Here is a 22,401-nt window from a genome sequence, read left to right on the forward strand (position 1 = left end):
GCTTGTCGAACGGCCTCGCCGACACGCCATCACCAGCATGGATTGGTATTGTAAAATAATCAGAGACAACATGTAAGCTAGTCATTCATATTTGACATTAAGTTGGCTTACATGCATAATCGTATTGCTGTTTCACATCTGTTGCTTTGCAACATCACATTAATTTTATCAATTGAGTCAAAACATTCAATATTTAATTCATGCTTTATGAGCTCAGGTAGACTTACTACTGCCTTTAACTCTCATCACTCTAGGCATTTTCATTTCATTTGTATTTCATCTCGTCATAAACAAAATGTATTCTGCAATAACTTGATATGTTGAGTCAGTCTGCAATCAGTTCCAGCTCGAATAATGGTTATATTCTCCAGTCTCCCAGCAACAAACCAAGTGGTATTGGCAGTAATATATAAATGAAGAACTGCGTCTTTCAGCTTCAGTACGTTGCCTGCAGCCTATTAACGCTAATTTCATGTTTTTTGTCATAATTCTAATAAATGTGTTCATTGTCACAGGTGGAGTTTCAGTTACTAAGAATCGGGTTACACCTTGCTTGAACTGATTCGTCAAAATGCTTCTCTATGCAAGCTTAAACCATTCTACCCAACAAACAATGGTTTGGTCCCACAGTCACCACCATCTGTTTGTAAATTAAGGCTACCCAGCAATGGGTTTCACCAGGTTGGTTCCCTCACTGCTAGTGTGCAAGGTTAATCCGTTTAGCACTCAGTTTTCATAACACTTTAACTCAAGTGCCTTTTAATGGTTGGTCCTATAGTTTCTATGGTCATGTTGCAACAGAGCCTGACCTCAAGATCTCATTATGTGTTAGACAGCTGGCCATCTGAGTACAGGTTTTACTACGGATGCTTCCCATGTACTTTTGGGGGATTTTCAGGTTCAGTATTCTGTACTTCATTGCCCTCTGTCAGGGTTTTCCTGTGGTGAAGTAGAGGACCAAAACGCAGGGTGGTTATATTGACTCATGTTTAATAAAAACAGATAAACATGAACACTACAAAACAATAAACGTGGAAAACCAAAAACAGCCCTATCTGGTGCAAAACACAGAGACAGGAACAATCACCCACAAACACACAGTGAAACCCAGGCTACCTAAGTATGATTCTCAATCAGAGACAACTAATGACACCTGCCTCTGATTGAGAACCATACTAGGCCGAAACATAGAAATACCCAAAACCTAGAAAAACAAACATAGACTGCCCACCCAACTCACGCCCTGACCATACTAAATAAATACAAAACAAAGGAAATAAAGGTCAGAACGTGACAGTACACCCCCCCCCCCCCAAAGGTGCGGACTCCGGCCGCAAAACCTTGACCTATAGGGGAGGGTCTGGGTGGGCGTCTGTCCGCGGTGGTGGCTCTGGCGCGGGACGCGGACCCCACTTCACCATTGTCTTAGTCCGCTTTATTGTCCGCCTCCGTGGCTTACTAACCATGGCAACCCCTCTCAATGACCCCACTGGACAGACGGGCAGCTCGGGACAGAGGTGCGGAAGCTCTGGACAGAGGGGCAGAAGCTCTGGACAGAGGGGCAGAAGCTCTGGACAGAGGGGCAGAAGCTCTGGACAGAGGGGCAGCTCGGGACAGAGGGGCAGGGGCTCTGGCGCCTCTGGGCTGAGGGGCTCTGGCGCCTCTGGGCTGAGGGGCTCTGGCAGCAGCGCCGGACAGGCGGGAGACTCCGGCAGCAGCGCCGGACAGGCGGGAGACTCCGGCAGCAGCGCCGGACAGGCGGGAGACTCCGGCAGCAGCGCCGGACAGGCGGGAGACTCCGGCAGCACTGAGCTGAGGGGCTCTGGCGTCTCTGGGCTGACTGGCGGCGCTGGGCAGACTGGCGGCACTGGCGGCGCTGGGCAGACTGGCGGCGCTGGGCAGACTGGTAGCTCAGACGGCGCTGGGCAGACGGGAAGCTCAGATGGCGCTGGGCAGACGGGAAGCTCAGATGGCGCTGGGCAGACGGGAAGCTCAGATGGCGCTGGGCAGACGGGAAGCTCCGGCGACGCTGGGCAGACGGGAAGCTCCGGCAACGCTGGGCAGACGGGAAGCTCCGGCAACGCTGGAGAGGAGGAAGGCTCTGTAGGCCTGATATGTGGTGCTGGCACTGGTGGTACTAGGCCGAGGACACGCACAGGAAGCCTGGTGCGGGGAGCTGCCACCGGAGGGCTGGTGTGTGGAGGTGGCACTGGATGGACCGGACCGTGAAGGCGTACTGGAGATCTTGAGAGCAGGGCTGGCACTAACCGCCCTGGCTGGATCTTCACCCTAGCCCGGTAGATGTGGGAAGCTGGGAGGTAGCGCACCGGACTAAGCATGCGTACTGGGGACACCGTGCGAACCACCGCATAACACGGTGCCTGACCAGCACCACGCTCGCCACGGTTAGCACTGCTAGGAGCACTGTAGTGCTGAGATGGCACAGGACGTGCAAGGCTGGCACAGTCTTCACCAGACCCCTAGCACGCACCTCAGGATGAGTATGGAGAGCTGATCCAGGTGCCATTAAATCCCTGACACGCTCCGTCTGGCGAATTCTGTGTCTCATGCACCAACACAGCAACTCCCTCATATCTCTCTCCTCCAATCTCCTCATTAACTCCTGCACAGTCTCTGCTTCGCTCACCTCCAACACCAGCTCTGGTTCTGAGCTCCTCCTTGGCTCCTCACGATAAGCGGGGGGAGTTGGCTCAGGTCTGAGTCCTGACTCTGCCACACTCCCCCTGTGTCCCCCCCCCAAGAAATTTTTGGGGCTGACTCTCGGGCTTCCGTCCGCGCCGCCGTGCTTGCTTCGCCAACTCATTCTCCTGTAACCTTCCGCACACTGCTCCATCGAATCCCAGGCGGGCTCCGGCACTCTCCCTGGGTCGACCGCCCACCTGTCTATATAGTCCATACTTTTGCAGTCCAAACCGTACTCCCATGTCCATTCCTCTTTGCGTTGCTGTTGCCCGTTACGACGCCGCTTGGTCCTGTTGCGGTGGGTGATTCTGTCAGGGTTTTCCTGTGGTGAAGTAGAGGACCAAAACGCAGCGTGGTTATATTGACTCATGTTTAATAAAAACAGATAAACATGAACACTACAAAACAATAAACGTGGAAAACCAAAAACAGCCCTATCTGGTGCAAAACACAGAGACAGGAACAATCACCCACAAACACACAGTGAAACACAGGCTACCTAAGTAAGTAATTAATGACACCTGCCTCTGATTGAGAACCATACTAGGCCGAAACATAAAAATACCCTAAACCTAGAAAAACAAACATAGACTGCCCACCCAACTCACGCCCTGACCATACTAAATAAGTACAAAACAAAGGAAATAAAGGTCAGAACGTGACACCCTCACATTATGGATCATTGGTAACTCTATTGAGAGCCTTAACTCATAGGCCTAGTGACATTATGTCGCACACAAGGTGAATCACATTACTTTGTCTCGTGCCATCTTTGTCCATTCAAATTCAATCAGCACAACTGTTCTTTAAAATGCAACAAAACAGTATTAAACCTCAAAACTAAACTTCTTGCTACTTCCTATTCAATAACATGTGATTGCAACCCTCAGACAGGGCAGTTTCCCTCCTCATTGACGTTATCGCGAGGCTGGCTACTTACTGGTTTTCCATGTTTCCCTCAAATGTTATTTGTCACAAGCGCCAAATGCTTATTTACAAACCCTTAACCAACAATGCTTTAAGAAGTTAATAAAATAACAAAATATGTGTTAAGTAAAAAACAGAAAATAAAAGTAACAAATAATTAAACAGTAGTAGTAAAATAGGGGGTACCGGTACAGAGTCAATGTGCGGAGGCACCGGTTAGTAGAGGACCCATACCAAATCGTTTCAGTCTCCTGAGGGGGAATAGACTTTCTCTCTTAGTGTGTTTGGACCATGATAGCTTGTTGGAGATGTGGACACCAATGAACTTGAAGATCTCAACCTGTTCCACTTCAGCCCCTTCGATGAGAATGGGGGCACGCTTGGTCCTCCTTTTCCTGTAGTCCACAATCATCTCCTTTGTCTTGATCACGTTGAGGGAGTGGTTGTTGTCCTGCCACCACACGGCCAGGTCTCTAACCTCCTCCCTATAGGCTGTCTCATCATTGTTGTTGATCAGACCTACCACTGTTGTGTCATCGGAAAACTTGATGATGGTGTTGGTGTCGTGCCTGGCCATGCAGTCATGAGTGAAGAGGGAGTACAGGAGGGGACTGAGCACGTACCCCTGAGGGGCCCCCGTGTTGAGGATCTGCGTGGCGGATGTGTTGTTTACCTACCCTTACCACCTGGGGCGGTCCATCCAGGATCCAGTTGCAGTGGGAGGTGTTTAGTCCCAGGGTCCTTAGCTTAGTGATAAGCTTTGAGGGAACTATGGTATTGAACGCTGAGCTGTTGTCAATGAATACCATTCTCACATAGGTGTTCCTTTTGTCCAGGTGGGAAAGAGCAGTGTTGAGTGTTTCTGCGATGATGGTGTTGATGTGAGCCATGACCAGCCTTTCAAAGCACTTCATGGATACAGATGTGAGTGCTACAGGTCGGTAGTCATTTAGGCAAGTTACCTTAATGTTCTTGGCCACAGGGATTATGGCGGTCTGCTTGAAACATGTTGGTATTATGGACAAGGACATGAGGAAAATGTCAGTGAAGACACTTGCCAGTTGGTCAGCGCATGCTCAGAGTACACGTCCTGGTAATCTGTCTGGCCCTGCAGCCTTGTGAATGTTGACCTGTTTAAAGGTCTTACTCACATTGTCTGTGTAGAGCGTGATCACACAGATGTCCAGAACAGCTGATGCTGTCATGCATGCTTCAGTGTTACTTGCCTCGAAGTGAGCATAGAAGTAATTTAGCTTGCCTGGTAGGCTCGTGTCACTGGGAAGCTCGCGGCTAGCCTTCCCTTTGTAGTCTGTAATAGTTTGCAAGCCCTGCCACATCCGACGAGCATCAGAGCCAGTGTAGTGTGATTCAATCTTAGTTCCGTATTGACACTTGGCCTGTTTGATGATTCATCGGAGGGCATAGCGGGATTTCTTAGATGCTTCCAGTTTAGGGTCCTGCTCCCTGAAAGCTGCAGCTCTACCCTTTAGCTCAGTGTGAACATTGCCTGTAAATCCATTGCTTCTGGTTGGGGTACGTATGGTCACTGTTGGGGTGATGTCATCGATGCACTTATTGATGAAGCCAGTGACTGATGTGGTGTACTCCCCAATGCCATCAGAAGAATCCTGGAACATATTCCAGTCTGTGCTAGCAAAACAGTCCTGTACCTTAGAATTTGCTTCATCTGATCACTTTCCTATTGACCGAGTCATTGGTGCTTCCTGCTTTAATTGCTGCTTGTAAGCAGGAATCATGAGGATAGAATTATGGTCAGATTTGCCAAATGGAGGGCGAGGTAGAGCCTTGTATGCGTCTCTGTGTGTGGAGTAAAGATGTTCTAGAGTTTTTTTCCCCTCTGGTTGCACATTTACCATGAGTTTCCCTGCATTAAAGTCCCCGGCCAATAGGAGCGCCGCCTCTGGAAGAGTGTTTTCCTGTATGCTTATGACTGTATACAGCTCATTGAGTTCGGTCTTCGTGGTGGTATATAGACAGCTTCACAAAATACAGATGAAAACTCTCTTGGTAAATAGTGTGGTCTACAGCTTATCATGAGATACTCTACTTCAGGCGAGCAAAACCTTGAGTCTTCCTTAGATTTCATGCACCAGCTGTTGTTTACAAATATACACAGACCACCACCCCTTGTCTTACCAGAGGCTGCTGTTTTATCCTGGCGAAAAAGCTTAAAACCCGCCACCTGTATGTTATTCATGTCGTCGTTCAGCCACAACTTGGTGAAACATAAGATATTACAGTTTTTAATGTCCCGTTGGTAGGATATACTTGAACATAGTTCATCTATTTTATTATCGATTGATTGTACGTTGGCTAATAGGACTGATGGTAAAGGTAGATTAACCCTCTTGGCGACGGATTCTTACAAAGCACCTGGACCTTCGTCCTTGATACCACCGTCTCTTTCTCTTGCGAATGACAGGGATGAGGGCCTTGTCAGGCGTCTGATATAAATCCTTCCCAACCAGCTCGTTGAAGAAAAAGTATTCCTCCAGCACGGGGTGAGTAATTGCTGTCCAGATATATAGAAGCTATTTTCGGTCATAAGACTCAGTGGCAGAAACATTATGTACAAAATAAGTTACAAATAACATGAAAAAACATACACAACAGCACAATTGGTTACGGGATTTTGTTTTTTCTGATCTGATCTTTTCACCCTATTACTATAGCTTCACTCTTAAGCATTCTAAATCAAGTTCCTGGGGTAATATCATAATAGCTCACACTTACACCCTCAATCCTTTCTCATGATTCCTGCTAATACATATTCACGCTCAACTCCGCTCTGCTCCTCATCATTCTCTTTTCATTCCTCTTCAATCCTCTGTTTCAATTCTCTCCTTTCTCAAGTAATGTAAAAGGTGTTATCTTTCACCTCAACGCTACACTGGTCACTCATTCAAGAAGCTGATTAAATGGCACGATCATTACCTTGTGCTGGGAACATTAAAAGGTCACTTTAAAATGTGCAGTTTTGTCACACAACACAATGCTACAGACGTCTCAAGTTTTGAGGGAGTTATTGACAGAGAACTAAATGTTCCTTTCTCTACCATAAGCCGCCTCCAATATCGTTTTAAGAGAATTTGGTAGTACGTCCAACCGCCGTGTATGGTGTTGTGTGGGCAAGCGGTTTGCTGATGTCAATGTTGTAAACAGAGTGCCCATGGTGGGGGTGGGGTTGTGGTATGGGCAGGCATAAGCTACAGACAACAAACACAATTGCATTTTATTTACGGAAATTTTAATGCACAGAAATACCCGGAGGAGATCCTGAAGCCCATTGTGAGGCCCATTTATTTGAAAGTATCTGTGGCCAACATATGCATATCTGTATTCCCAGTCCATAGATTAGGGCTTAATGAATTTATTTCAATTGACTGATCTCCTCATTTGAACTGTAATTACGGAAAATTGTTAATATTTTTGTTCAGTATAAGTTAAGCTCAATCTATTGGCCATCCTTTCAAAAATGGTAATTTTACCATACAGTCAGTGCTTTCAGAAAGTATTCCACATTTAGATGTGTTACAGCCTGAATATAAATTATTAATGCAATTTTTTTACTGGCCTACACACAGTTACTTTAGTGTCCCATTGTAATAAGGATGGATGTTTTGGAATATTTGTTATTCTATTAAAACGTTCTTCTTTTAGAAAGTATTGTGAATAACTACAATCCATTTTCAGTTTTTTCCTATCACAGCCGTTAAACTGTAACTGTTTTAAAGTCACCATTGGCCTCATGATGAAATACCTGAGCGGTTCCCTTCCTCTCCTCCAACTGAATTTGGAAGAACGCCTATATCTTTGTAGTGACTTGCAATAACTTCACCATGCTCAAAGGGATATTAAATGTATTTTTTAACAGATTTGTTTTTACCCCTCTACTAATAGGCCTCCTTCTTTGTGAGACATTGGAAAACTGCCCTGGTCTTTGTGGTTGAAACTGTGTTTGTAATGGACTTTCCCTTAACTAGCAAAACTCCATAATCAAAAAAAGATACATGTAGACACTAAAAGTTGTTCAAACTGCCTTCAACATGGTCAGTTCGGATGAGAAAAAAATATTTAATTCATTTTTAATTCAGGCTGTAACACAGCAAAATGTGGAATAAGGGGTATGAATACTTTCTGGAGGTGCGGTGTGGGCTTAGCTAGACCCTGAGTCCCTTGTGTACTTATACCTGCGTTTTCTGTTGGTCTGCTGCCGGTTTGTCTTGTCTTTCAATGCTGCTTCCCCAGATCTGTGCCTCAACACAAACCTGTCTGTGAGCTCTATGGAAAATTCCTTCGACCTCATGGCTTGGTGTTTGCTCTGACATGCATTGTCAACTGTGGGACCTTATATTAGACAGGTGTGTGCCTTTCCAAATCATGTCCAATCAATTAAATTTACTACAGGTGGACTCCAATCAAGTTGTAGAAACATCTTAAGGATGATCAATGTAAACAGGATGTATTTTTGTCTTCTATTTTTAATACATTTGCAAAAAGTTCAAAGAACCTGTTTTCACTTTGTCATTACGGGTTATTGTGTTTAGATTGATGAGGGAAAAAGTATTTAATCAATTTTAGAATACGGCTGTAACATAACAAAATGTGCACAGGCACAGACATTACATTTAGAACAATATTTAGCCTAATAGAAAGAAATATGGCATATCCCTAAACCTTTTCATAGTGACCAAAGTGTACAAATGTACCTAGGTACGTAGGCAGACAGTATCTAGCTACATCCATATCTATCAGGGAGGCTTAGACAAATATTTTTGTAGTAAAACCAGCTTATCAGTTTCAGAGATTTACAACAGTAAATTCCTGTATTATTGTTTCTCCTCATTGTTAGTAAACTTAGCTATCTAGTTTACTTGATAGCCAATAAATGTTACTTACATCTGTTTATAATATTATTTTGCATCATGCCTATGATTTTGTGAGTTTGAAAGGCATCCACTGTCATAATCATAACCAATGTCAAGCCTTGTCAATTATGTTACTGTAAAAAAGGCCATGCCTGTGCACGGTGACCCTACAGTCCCATTGGAGTGAGTTCTTCCCCTCTCAGGGGTCTATTACCGCCTCTTGGTTCCAGCCAATCTGTGTGCCCGAATGGACATTTGGACTCTGGCTCCTCCCACACTACCTCAGAGTGGTTATTGTCTTCAGCCAATTAGGACACAAAGTTTGGCTGGGGACCATGTTTTCTAGAAGTGTTTGTATGTGCATCAGCAACGTAAATTGGGCCACTCAGGAACGTTTCTTTTCATCATAAATAACTCCCAGTCGTTGCCGATAATAGGCATACCCATAACATGATCCCGAAGACTGGTACTCAAAATGTGTTGTGTTGGATTTGACCCAAACATAACGTTTTTTATTCATGACATAACGTTCATTGCTTTGCCAAATCTTTTGCAGATTTACTTTTGTGCCTTTATTGCAAGAAGGATGGAATATTCGTTTTTCTGTACAGGCTTTCTTCTTTTAGAAAGTATTGTGGAGTAACTACAATGTTGTTGATCCATCCTAATTTTCTCTCCTATCACAGTCATTCAACTCTGTATCACAAAAAAATCTGAACTCATCATGAGGGGACGCAATTGCTCGCGGGTCTGCTTACCGACACCATTCTGCTGGTGGAGTATACACACCATTCCAACACAGAATAGCTGCTTTTTAACATATTTCATTACAATTATTTGTAAGGAAAACTATTTCACTGATATTGTAATTAATTATAGGTCATGTTTCATAGAAATCTGGAAACACTGGACAATTACTTCAAGCTATTTTTTTTATTGGAACTCCTGTTAGCCTTAGCATCATTACATACATTCCCTCCCAGGATATTTCAAGCCAGGGATCTGAAAAACAAGCACGTGCCAACAAGGGGCCCTGAGCCATCTTTAGGGCCACGAGATAGCACTCCTCTGAGGCCTGCTTGCCAAATCACTCCAATCGTCCTCCTCCTTGGCATCTTATAAGGGGTTATCAGCGAGCACTCACGTCTCTTGCCCTTGAAGCCTGTGGAATGTTTGCTGCTCGCCTTGTTTATGATCAGACATGGCCCTGCACTGCAGCTCAATGTCACTCACAAGCATCCAGCCAACCAGCTTTGTGGCAGGGCTAGTTTGTCCTTCGCTGGGGTTGCATTCCCTGCTGGTGTTGACTCCACAGTAGCCACTTTATGTCCATGTGTCTAAGACAGCCTGCTGGACTTTTTGCGTCATTTTGCACATTTTCTACCTTTTCCCCCAATCATAAATTTAAAAGCATTGGATTTGGAGTAAGCGTTGACTGGACGAAGTTTCAACCATTGTGAAAACCTGGACGCATTAAGTAAAGTGTTACCGATAACTGAAACAAAACATGACAGAAATAGTATAACGCATTGTGTTTAATGATGAAGCAAAAAATTGCTGCCAAATAAATTATATAAAAAAATATCCATAAGCAACAGTTCTGATTTGTACAACAGAGCAAAATCATTTTCAGTAACTCAAGAGTATGTAAAGTTGTCTAAATGTGTTGTTTCAGTGTCTTCTCTTCTGTCAAACACATTCCCTGACCTTTGTATGTTTGTCATTTATGACATATGTAATGTTATAAATATCATCATATATTTCATATGTTTGGAACACCACTGCTCCCCAATTTCAGTTTGAAATAAGTGTTGAACAAAGTCATACCAAATTGATTTAACCATTGGAAGACATTTTCAGACTCTTTGAAGTGTTAGTTTCATAATTTTCATAGATTGGTCAAAGTGTTTTTTTTTCTTTGTCATCACCAGTTGTTAGGAAGATTAATCAAGATGCTTTAGTAGAGAATGTCCTTCTGGTAAATTAATCATATTGAAAGCTAATGCTGCTCCCATCTTTGGCCTTACTTTGATTGAGAGACTATCCGTAGCTATAGTATGTGCTGTTTATGTGTTAAATGTGTCTTGTGTATAGTCTTCTCTTTAAAAAATAGTTTTTTAAATGTAACCTTTATTTAACTAGGCAAGTCAGTTAAGAACAAATTCTTATTTACAATGACAGCCAACCAGGGAACAGCAGGTTAACTGCCTTGTTCAGGGACAGAACCTTGTCAGCTCAGAGATTCAATCCAGCAACCTTTCAGTTACTGGCCCAACACTCTAACCACTAGGCTACCTGCAGTATCTCTTCATGCAGGCCCAAATGCCAGTTACCGTCAATGTGATCAAGCTGGCAAAAATGTTGGTATAGTGCAAATTTCAACATTCATTATTTTTATGTACAAAGACAAAGTAGTTCAGAAATGAATAACAATAATAATAATTAGAATAATAAACCCTATTAATAATTATATTAGTGTTTGGCTCCAGTAGCTGGTCAAACCTATGTCTTTCAAGTATCTCTCAACAATAACAATACAAACATTTGAAACACAGACACACATTTGGAGAAAAAAAGTATTAAAAAAAGTCTACTTTGTATACAATTAAGAAACAAAACACATATAAAGAAACATTAACAAAAATACAACACATCGTAATACTTCATCAGTTGCATAGTTTTTTTTCAGGGAACTGTTCCATGTTCATTGCAGTGCAGAGAAGCAGGAATCACATTGCGCATAAACAGTGATAAGTAGTCTCACTCTGTCTCCATTTAACAAAAATATATGATGTATCTCTTTTTTATCTGAAAGTGCCACAGAGACTATTCTGATTTAATGATACCCTGTCAGATAATAAGACAAAACAGACAGATCAGTCAAAGAACTCCCCAAAAATGTATTGTCCATCATACCAGTTATATTATGTCCATCATATCAATGGTGCCTTCTTATTATGGATGAGTATTTTACTGCTCTGTACTGTCTCTTACGAGCAGCCGCACTCATCCACGATCATGTTCTGGATGTCCTTCTTGATGATCTTCTGCTCCTCGTTGTAGTAGAGCATGGACATGGCGCGTAGTCGCATGGGCACGCAGCATGACTTGATGTTTTGGAAGGGCGCGTAGCCCCGCATGCGGTAGTGGTTAATGACAGTGGAGTGAAAGGACAGCGAGGAACCAGTGATGCTGGCTACATGGCTGGGGCAGTCACCCTCGCAGTAGTTGGCGTGGTAGCCTGGCGGCGCGATGATCCAGTCGTTCCAGCCGATGTCCTTGAAGTTGACATAGAACTGCCTCTTGCAGCACATGTGCATCTTGTCGTCGCACTCCAGGCCTCGTTTGGCACGGCGGTGAGCGTGTTCCTCCTCGCCAGGCCGCAGTACGACCATGAGGAACGGTCGGTGGGACTGTTCCCTCTCCCGTCCCGGTTGCTCATCCTCGGTGGGGACCAAGACGGGTTTGGCACTCACCTCGGTGCACAGTGGGCAGGAGACTCGCAGGTCCAGGACTCTGCCACCGGTATCCAGCAGGGACTGGATGCTGCGTGGCACGGGGAGAGTATGCCAGCCGCTGCGCCGTGTGTCCACCATCTTCTCTGACACCAACTCCTCCTCCTCGCCCTGGGTCTCGGTGGAGGTGGTGGCAGAGCCTGGAGCTTTCGGCTTCTGCCGGCGGCGCTGCAGAAGCTGGATGTTCACTTTTCCCTTGCCCCGCCCTTTCCCCTTGGCCAGCTTCAGGAAGAGCCACACGTTGGCCTGCTCCACCACCGAGAGCTCGCTGCCCTCCTTGGAAATGTCAAAGGTCATGGCAGATGGAGAGTTTCCTAGAGCAGGAAAGGGAATAGGGCATTTAGTCATCACAATGAGAGCAATGCTTCAAATGTTCACAGTCATTTTGGTTAGGCAACACATGCATGTTTTTGGGGCTCTGGTAAAAACAAATGAGTATGTTGAAAAAAGGCTGTACAGAAATGATGACTGGAGCTGTGCCCCTTTCTGTCCAATAATGTAATTTCTGAAAAATATTTCTGTCCTTTTAGGGAACCCCTTTTGGCTTAAGAGCAACACCAGAGGTAAAAGCCGTATAGCCTCTTGCTTACTCTGTGTATTACATAGAGCTTTGGGCTAAAGGAGAGATACACTATATGACCAAAAAAAAGTATGTGGACACCTCCTCATCGAACGACTCTATAACAGCCTCCACTCGTTCCACTAGATGTTGGAACATTGCTGCGGGGACTTGCTTCCATTCAGCCACAAGAGCATTAGTGAGGTTGGGCACTGATGTTTGGTGATTAGGCCTGGTCGCAGTCAGCATTCCAATTCATCCCAAAGGTGTTTGATGGGGTTTAGGCCATGCCTGTGTGCAGGCCAGACAAGTTCTTCCACACCGATCTCCACAAACCATTTCTGTATGGAACTCACTTTGTGCACAGGAAACAGGAAAGGGCCTTCCCCAAACTGTTGCCACAAAGTTGGAAGCACAACATTGTCTACAATGACATTGTAAATCAAATCAAATAATATTTTATTGGTCACATACACGTGATTAGCAGATGTTATTTTGGGTGTAGCGAAATGCTTGTGCTTCTTGCTCCGACAGTGCAGTAATATCTAACAAGTAACATCTAACAATTTACACAATCTATACCCAATACACACAAATCTAAGTATGGACGAGCGATGTCAGAGCAGAACGAACTAAGATACCGTAAAATAGTATAGAATACAGAGTATACATATGAGATGAGTAATGCCAGATGTGTAAACATTAAGTAACTAAGATACCATATAGTAGTATAGAATACAGTATATACATATGAAATAATTAATGCAAGATATGTAAACATTATTAAGTGACTAAGATACTGTAGAATAGTATATAATACAGTATATACATATGAGATGAGTAATGCCAGATATGTAAACATTATTAAAGTGACTAGTGTTCCATTCCTTAAAGTGGCCAGTGTTCTCTAGTCTATGTCTATAGGCAGCAGCCTCTATTGTGCTTGTGATGGCTGTTTAACAGTCTGATGGCCTCTCGGTCCCAGCTTTGATGCACCTGCTCAGGTGGTTGATGTCCTTGATGATCTTTTTGGCCTTCCTGTGACATCGGGTGCTGTAGGTGTCCTGGAGGGCGGGTAGTTTGCATCTGTAAAAGTTTGTGAGGGTTTTAGGTGACAAGCCAAATTTCTTTAGCCTCCTGAGGTTGAAGAGGCTCTGTTGCTCTGTCTGTGTGGGTGGCCCATTTCAATTTGTCAGTGATGTGTACACCAAGGAACTTGAAGCGTTTCACCTTCTCCACTGCAGTCCCGTCGATGTTAATAGGGGTGCACCCTCTACTGTTTCCTGAAGTCCACGATCATCTCCTTTGTTTTGTTGACGTTGTATGCTTTAGTGTTAAGATTTCTCTTCACTGGAACTAAGGTGCCAAGCCAGAACCATGAAAAACAGCCCCAGACCATTATTCCTCCTCCACAAAACTTTACAGCTGGCATTATGTATTGGGGCAGGTAGCGTTCTCCTGGCATCCGCCATACCCAGATTCGTCCGTCGGACTACCAGATGGTGAAGCGTGATTGATCCCTCCAGAGAATAGGTTTTCACTGCTCCAGAGTCTAATGGTGGTGATCTTTACACCACTCCAGTCAACGTTTGGCATTGCACATCGTGATGTTAGGCTTGTATGTGGCTAGTCGGCCATAGAAATCCATTTCATGAAGCTCCCGACTAATAGTTTTTTTTTGTTTTTTGGGGGGGCTGGATGGTTCCAGAGGCAGTTTGGAACACCGAGGACAGATGATTTTTATGCCCTTCAGCACTCGGTGGTCCTGTTCTGAGAGCTTGCGTGGCCTACCACTTTGTGGCTGAGCTGTAGTTGCTCTAATACATTTCCACTTCCCAATAACAGCACTTACAGTTGAACGGGGCCGCTCTAGTAGGGCAGAAATTTGACTAACTGACTTGTTGTAAAGTTGGCATCCTATGATGGTTCCACATTGAAAGTCACTGAGCTCCTCTTTAAGGTCATTCTAATGCCAATGTTTGTCTATGGAGATTGCATGGCTGTGTGCTCGATTTTATACACCAGTCAGCAACGGGTATGGCTGAAATAGATAAAATCACTTATTTAAAGGGGTTTCACATACTTTTGTATATATAGTGTATTATGCATGCTATTGACAGTGGACACTCCATTCTATCCAAACTCCATACAAGACTGTATTTGTTCAAGGTCTGTCATGTCTGATTAGGTGGGCTCGGAAGTATCTTCCCCAGTCACTTTGGCATCTGTTTACTTTGGAAAGCAATGGGCTATGAGAGGGTTGTTGTGAGCCTGGTTACACTTTATAATAACCGCCTAGTTACTTTCATGAATAAACGGTAGGTTTAGGGTCCTGGAGATGCAGTGATTGGACATGTGTATGGTGTCCATATTAGGACAGCCTCATGGACACCAATTGGACATATTTATTGTCTGATATGGCTATTGTTCACGCTTAAACGCTTAAAAAATCTATTATAATAAATGTTATACAAACTTATGAATTTGAAAATAAATGTTTTCAAATAAATACTAATTACACTCATCCTTATTCATGAAAGCTCTTATAAAGTGTTATTTCTAAAACAGATCCCCTTTTAATCTCATACTCTCAAACAAACTTGAGTTAATCAGAGCGTGTAGGACATTCTAACCCACAACACAAACTGTCTTCTTTAATCTCTCTGAGTCCTGCAGGATTGAGAGGGCCTTTGTGGCTTGTTTACACGCCACAGTCCTGGGTCATGTCCAGTAGGGAGAAACATTTTTTGAAAGGAAGAGGTAACTTCCTGAACTTGTCCAATAAGAAACGCTTGTTTAGGCCTACATTTGAACATGGACCCAGGAGTGGTGGCCTGTCTACGGAGAGCTACTGAGAAGTCTCTCTCCACTGTCACCATGCTGCAATTGAGACAAAGTTCAACCATGTGCAACCCGTCACTTAACAACACACATCCCAACACACATCCCCATTTGCCAGCCCATCTCACATCACCTATTTTAAGGAAAAAGGCACAACGTTGGAAAGAGGCACAACTCAGACACTTCATTCAGGATAAAGTGGAGTTAGCCTTCCCAGGAGCAGGTTAGAGCTGAAGGATTTCTTGCCATAGAAATGTACCTGCATGGGTAAAAGGTGAGAAACCTTGGTGTCAACGGTTATCCCAAGTTGAACTCAGAATTGACCAAAGTTAGCTCGCTAACTCCTCTATCCCACGAAGAAGTATTACCCCTCAGATCATGACATGGAATAACAACAGATAAATAATCTTTAGGTGACCACAACAATGGATACTTTGTCCTGGACTAAATTCAATTGTGCCCACATATAGAATTCCTCCATTACATCTGACTAAATTCAAGTTCAACCCTCTCCTGTAGCACTTCCAATGTCCAGTATAAGATAACACTTCAAAAATGTGCATGAGGATCTGCACAGCAAAAGTGGTTAATCATCTGTAATGTTATAACTATTAGTGTTCAATACTTTTAACACACACAGTGTTATTTTAACCCTCTAGTTTTTAAACACGTTTTAAAAATGTACACTCAAAAATGTCTATAGCTACCACGTTTGGGTCCTTGAAAGTTGTGGGAACGTTCGTTTTTGGTTTCACATTGGTTCTAGGAACAAAGCCATACGTTTCCTGACCAGTAAAACTGAATGTGTTCTAAGACCATTTGAGGAATTTTCGTGCATAGCTGGTGCTCAGCGGTGTCCTAGGAATCGCACCAAAATTATCACAGACAAATAGGACAAATACTTTAGCTAACCAAATAAAGCACAGTCACCACCAAAACAGAGTTGTACATTTTTTGGGAGTGCTTTGGGGGCTTTTGTACTGAAAAGGGAGCAACTCATATCTCTTATGGATATGGATGTACAGTAAAACCAAACAACACTACATTTATTTATACTTTTTCGACAACAGAAATCCGTCCCTCCATAGCAAGGCTCCCTATCTCTTTTTCCTTTTACTTGTAATGAATGAATAAACAAACAAAACAGGGAGAATAGAAAAGCTTGAAAGCGAAGCGCCTCTAAATATATTTGTCTAGATAGCGCAGCAGATTAAAAAAAGAAAAGCATCTTCATCTTCCAAGAAATCTCAGTCGGCGAGGAAAGACCATCGCCACTACAGGAATGTCATTAACGATGTGTTATTGGTTCTTGACCATTCATTCAGAGAAGACAGTAGTGCTGATTGCTGTGAGAGGTGGCAGGCGCCTCTCTCTCTCTCTGTCCCTTCCCTTCTCACTATTTTGGTCCTCTCCCTCTCTCTCTCTTTCTCTCTTGGTCGCCCTCTTTTTCTCTTTCTCGTTATTCTCTCTCTTTTTCTCCCTCTCTATCCTCTCTCTCTCTCTCTCCCCCATCCCCATATCCACTTATAGCCTCCACAGAAATGATTTGGCCCCATATTTGGATGAATGAAGTGATTATGTACGGTTAGAAACCCCGCAGGTATGTCGGTCGGGCCCTTCGACACCCCCCCCACCCCATCGTTAATGCCCCCCTAATTTCACCGGCACTTTTTTTTATCCAAGGTTCATACAAAAGGGTGGTTATTTAAAGCACCAAGCCATTATGCACATTTATGTAAGCAAACAAGCAGGAGAAGAATGTGCTTGTCACATGCTGGTTGCGCCGCTCTGCTGCCATACACGATGGCCAGCCGCAATCAGGAGAGCCTCCAGAATCAGAGCATCCCCCTCGTTGCGGTGGCGTGCAGCGCATGAGAGCACACTGTTGCACGTGGAGGGGATACATGTTGTAGTTCCGATGCATTGTATTAAAACTCTCCTATTGTTGTTTTCGCATCGTTGTCTGATCTCATCTCTGATTCATCCACTTCACACCTGCATATGAAAATTCCCAACTGTAGATGTGAACGTGGTTGACGTATTTCAATCAAGTGGTTGACCCGCTGTTGTAAAATTCTGAAAACCTAGGCCTAAAATGCAAAAACGTGTCTACTTTCAGTTCCTAAGCGCTGAAGTTACAACACTTAAACTCTTATCCATCACTTCTTTCGTCATACATTAGGATACAGTTGTACTGTGAAGTTTTCTGTATCGATACAAAGTGCCACTAGACTTCACCAACCAAACGCTGGGTATAAATTAAACTGGGTTAGGTCTCATTCAGAGACTGATCTTGTGGTAGCGTTGGTAGGACGACAGTAGCTTTAAGGCCGATTTTCCCCCGACTGCCAGACAATTGATTCCCTGCAAACTCCCTGCCTAGGAATTCCCACAGCCAACAGCCCAGGTTTTTTTATACACACAATTACCAGGCGATTCAATCAAGCAGTATGCGGTACATTGGTTAATAGACCAATAACAAAGAAAGTTCCAAACCTCTGCCAATAACAGATAGTTTTCAGGTCCCCCCCCCAACTCAGAGCACTCCAAGCTAAATTCTTGCAAGATAAATATTTTTTGGGCAAAAGTAATTTTAATTTGAATGGAAATCTATTACAGTAAGGTACTTAATTGTAACCCAGAAATGATTTGATATTGATATTTTTAAAAATATACGCTTACCCTAACCATAGCCCTAACCTCAACCCTTGCCGCAATCCTTGTTTTAAACCTAACCCTAGCAAGCAGTTGCTTATCAACAGATTGTTTGCTGATAGATTGACCATCTGTAGATCATCTATATGGGACTATACAAATAAAGTGTGACCCAAGTCACTACCATGTTTAAATTGACAAGACCTACAGCAGAGAAATGTATATGATTTTCCTGGATATGGCTATGGAGAAATGAATTGTTACCATTGATGTGCCCGCACACATACACACTAACTCCAAGAGAGGAGGATGGAGGAACAGGCAGATGCATGCACACACTAATACTCATGGTTATTGATACACTCACTAACACACAGTTTATTGAGCATTTGAGAGAATAATAATTTAGTCATGAATTATAGTCCATCTTGAACTACATTTATACACATCTAGCATGTCACATAATTTACAATTCCTTGTTCTTAATCTCATACCAACATTTCATGTAACCTTTATTTAACCTGGCAAGCCGGCTAAGAAAAAATTCTTATTTCCAATGATGACCTGGCAAACATATTTTGCAAAATCCTTAAGTGCCCTCTAGTAGCTGAGTACACACTGAAATAATTTTGAGTCAAAAGCCGCATTCGACACTCGCTTAAGCGTGGGGAACTCGTGCTAGCTAAGGATGCCAAGGCACGTGGGTAGTCGGTGCGCATAACCCCCGAACAAAGAAATTGCAAAGGGACGTCAATAGTTTAATCTAAGCCGTGTTGACTACAAGTTCGAAGAGAAAGCCTTAAGCACCACAGACACACATCAATATTGAAACCGACCCAAACCCAGGCACACACATTTTACACATGCAGGTAGCACGTTATTTAATTGCCCGCTTGCATACTTTTAATTACATTTTTAAATCATCACTGTATATCTAATACATCACTGTGTGTTTATTTCATGAAAACAAATTCAAATTTATATTTTAATCATTTATTTCCACGAGCCTCCTTTTGCCATTGGAAATGCTCAGTTTGATCGTGATGATACAAATGTAAATATATTTACATACACAGCAAGTCGATAGGATCGTCTAGACTATAGCCTACCCAGCCTAGACCTTCAAAGTAGGAGGATGCATATGCAAATAAAAGATGACTGGTCATTGGTCAGAATAATCAGATCAGATTGTGAAAAATTCCATCCCACCTAAACAGGCTGAAATTCCAATTTTTTTTAAGGCTCTTAAAACTAAAAGGGTTTTATCATAATTTTCACAAGTTCAGGGTGTTATTTCAACCTCAGTGTGAAAATATTATTTTAAAAGATTGAACATTTTTGGGACTGCACTGCCCTTTTAAACAACAGTTTCCACGGGTTTACCTGATATTTATCAGGAAATAATTATTTGATAACAGTGAGTACTTTCAGGTACTATAACAAAGGATTAATGGTGCTGAGTGGTGCTTCTTTAAATGAATCAAACAAATCAAGAAAGTAATTGATGTTATTACTGTAACTGCTAACCAAACAAACAAACAGAGGCACACAAAATCGCTGACTCACCTGGCTCGGCAAAGGTAATGATTTCGGAGGGCGGCTCGGGCAGCACCGCCCACTCACCGCCAGCACCCCCCGGTCCCTCCTCCTGGATCTCCACCCTGCCGTCCTCACCCACACGGCCAACGTGTAGTTTCTTGATGGCGTTGAGCAGGGCAGCGCGTGGCACCGGGTGCGTGACGTTGGGCCGTGCACTCAGGTGGAGCATGTTGAGGATGTGCCGCTTCACCGCTTCCACCATGTCCGTTTGGCCCGAAGTCCGAGCCACAGATTCAGATGCTGATTCAAATCCAGGAGGGACCGGGTCATAACCCCTCGTCATCTGGGCCAGCACACAGGACGGACAGTTGGTCACCTGGGTCTCCTCCACCAGCCCCTGCTCTGGCATGGCCACATCCACAGCTGCCAGAGGTCCAGCCAAAGTAGGGGATCCACATCCTGTCTGAAGCCTGGCGAGAAGCAACGCCAGCACCCCGGCAAACGCAGCTAACAAGGGCATCCTGTGCCACAGAATGCCGACTCACACACGTGCACACAATATTTGGAGAAGGGTGAGTAGAGGACAGCAGCACACCGGACAGCTCTCCTCACCTTATCTCTCCCGATTCACAAGGTGTTGATGGGGTTTCACCGACACCAACAAAGCACTTGTGTGGGAGACAAAAATAACAAGTTTGAGAAAGTACAATCCTTCTCTGAGTGAGGTGCTGCTAGCTTCAAAAAGTTGGATGTTGGAAAGTAGAGATTTGAGACCAGGCAATGCCCTTGTATTACTTAAGCACTTTACCCCACTACTATCTTTACTTGGTCCTCACAAACCAGTTCTTTGCTCCAGTCGTCATGAACCACTTCTCCTGTCAATTCCAGAAAAGCAAGCTCTCTGCTTTGTAAAACCAATCCTCTTGTTTTGTCCAGTTGGTAAAATAAGGTTTACTGTATAAAAACAGAATATCTTGTCCAGTCTTTGTAAAAATGAAGTGTTTGGGAGAGTGTGCACTCTAGTTTAGTCCTTGCAAAAAGAAGTGTGTTGGTGTCCTGTCCTGCTGATATGCACAGCACTGGAGAAGCCTCAGAGAGCTCACTATATCGGAGTTGAATGGCTTTGTCGATGTGGGCAGGGTTAGAGTGCCTCTCACTCTCACCACTCTCTCTTTTGCCTCTCACTATAATTATACCTCCCTCCCTTCCTTTATCCCTCCCTCTATACCCCCCATTACTACTGTGTGTTTCATTACTTCTGAATCACAACTATGTGTTCATCCTTTTAAATTTTAACTAACAAGTTAAACTTCAGGCAAACACAAGAGTCAGTCACCTCCTCAAGTTAGTCTATGTTTTTTGCTTGAAATTTCTTTCTCTCTTTTGCTATGTTTCTATATAGTGTCTGCATTGGATTGGTTTTTGTAGCATGCTTGTGGGGTTTTCTTGCACGTCACGATGGAGGAGGCGGAAGAGGCACTGTGTGCGCACTGAGTCTCCCTGATTCATTCATACCACACACCAACACACACACAGACGTGTTCACCCTCATCCACATTTTCACACACACACCCCAGCAAGCACATAACGTTCTGAGAACCATATGTTTCTTAGAGCTTGGGGAGAGCATGGTTGTCCTATGGTTATTATGCATAAACCTTCCCACAGCTTTCTGAGAATGGTGCAGGATAGTTGCTTGGCTTTGGAACATTCTCAGCACATTTAACGAACTTCACAAAAAATAAGTACTTTCTTACTTTACTTTTCCTAAAAGTTCAAACATGGTTACATTTAAATTCAGTTTTGGTAATGTTCTAGGAACGTTCTCCAACTGGTTTGACAAAGAAATAACGTTTTTCTGTGGGATATTTCGTGGGTCTTTTTAAAGTCATGTTCTCAAATTGTTCTGAGAACTTTAAGAAAACCACAAGAACACTTTAGTAACGTTCAGAGAACGCTCTAAGAATGTTATTTAAAAACGTATACATTCCGTTCTCAGCATCAACAAAACGTGTGGTCAGGTGTGTTCTTAATGAGTGCTTGTTTCTTTTGTAATTGGGTCTGTTTGAATAGACTCAAATGAACAGCTTTGTTAGAGTAAAAAATAATAATAATAACATGGGATGCTAGTTCCAGCCTGGTGGCACAGTGGACTAAGTCTGTGGATAGAGAACAAAAGATCATAGGTTTGACCCTACTGATGCCGTGCCACAATAACAAATAAATGTGATTGCATGATTAATGTCTAAGCAAATTAATTCCCATGTGTCCTATCTGTGCTTGGTGTTCAACACAGTTAAACTAAGGTAGAAGTGTTATTTAATTACCTTCAAATAACCTACAATTTTCATTCTCAGAACGTTAATAAAACCATAGTAAAATATTCTCAGAACGTCCCTGAAATCTAAAAATCTATGTTTCTAGAAAAGGTGAAATGTTCACTTCTGTTCTCAGAATGTTAAATAGTTTTGCCTTTATACTGGTGAGGAAACGTATGGCTTTGTTCCCAGAATCAATGGGGAACCAAAAACGTACATTCCCACAACTTCCAAGGAACCAAATGTACTAGCTGGGATAAACCGGGCATGCCCACTGACTGGTCTCAGTTCCAGTTACAAAACACACACAGGTAAGCTATATTCATTACATACCTAGTGTCATCGTACCACTGATTTCACGTTAGATAGATTCTCTAGGGAATTTGTCTTCGACCCAGTTTCAAGTTTTAAGGTCACATGCACAAGTACAGCGAAATGCCTTTCTTGCAAGCTCT

The 22,401-nt window shown here is 43.4% G+C and overlaps 1 protein-coding gene across 1 annotated transcript; it reads right to left on the minus strand.

Moving 5' to 3' along the window:
• Positions 1–9,443: 9,443 nt before the first annotated feature.
• Positions 9,444–20,754, minus strand: LOC115113909 (inhibin beta A chain-like). The gene is made up of 2 exons (XM_029641853.2): positions 19,656–20,754; positions 9,444–12,348 (listed from the first exon to the last, which is right to left on the minus strand). Exons 1-2 carry the CDS (start codon positions 20,146–20,148, stop codon positions 11,510–11,512), a joined length of 1,332 nt encoding a protein of 443 aa, XP_029497713.1. The 5' UTR covers positions 20,149–20,754; the 3' UTR covers positions 9,444–11,509.
• Between the last annotated feature and the right edge of the window lie 1,647 nt (positions 20,755–22,401).

The sequence above is a fragment of the Oncorhynchus nerka genome, linkage group LG9b (assembly GCF_034236695.1).
Source record: "Oncorhynchus nerka isolate Pitt River linkage group LG9b, Oner_Uvic_2.0, whole genome shotgun sequence".
Taxonomy (NCBI): Eukaryota; Metazoa; Chordata; class Actinopteri; order Salmoniformes; family Salmonidae; genus Oncorhynchus; species Oncorhynchus nerka.

Excerpts from the sequence above, each read along its gene's own strand:
- LOC115113909 (XM_029641853.2), bottom strand. The coding sequence starts at position 20,148 with ATGCCCTTGTTAGCTGCGTTTGCCGGGGTGCTGGCGTTGCTTCTCGCC. Across the intron at positions 12,349-19,655 it reads CATTACCTTTGCCGAGCCAG|GAAACTCTCCATCTGCCATG; the intron begins GTGAGTCAGCGA and ends TTCCTGCTCTAG.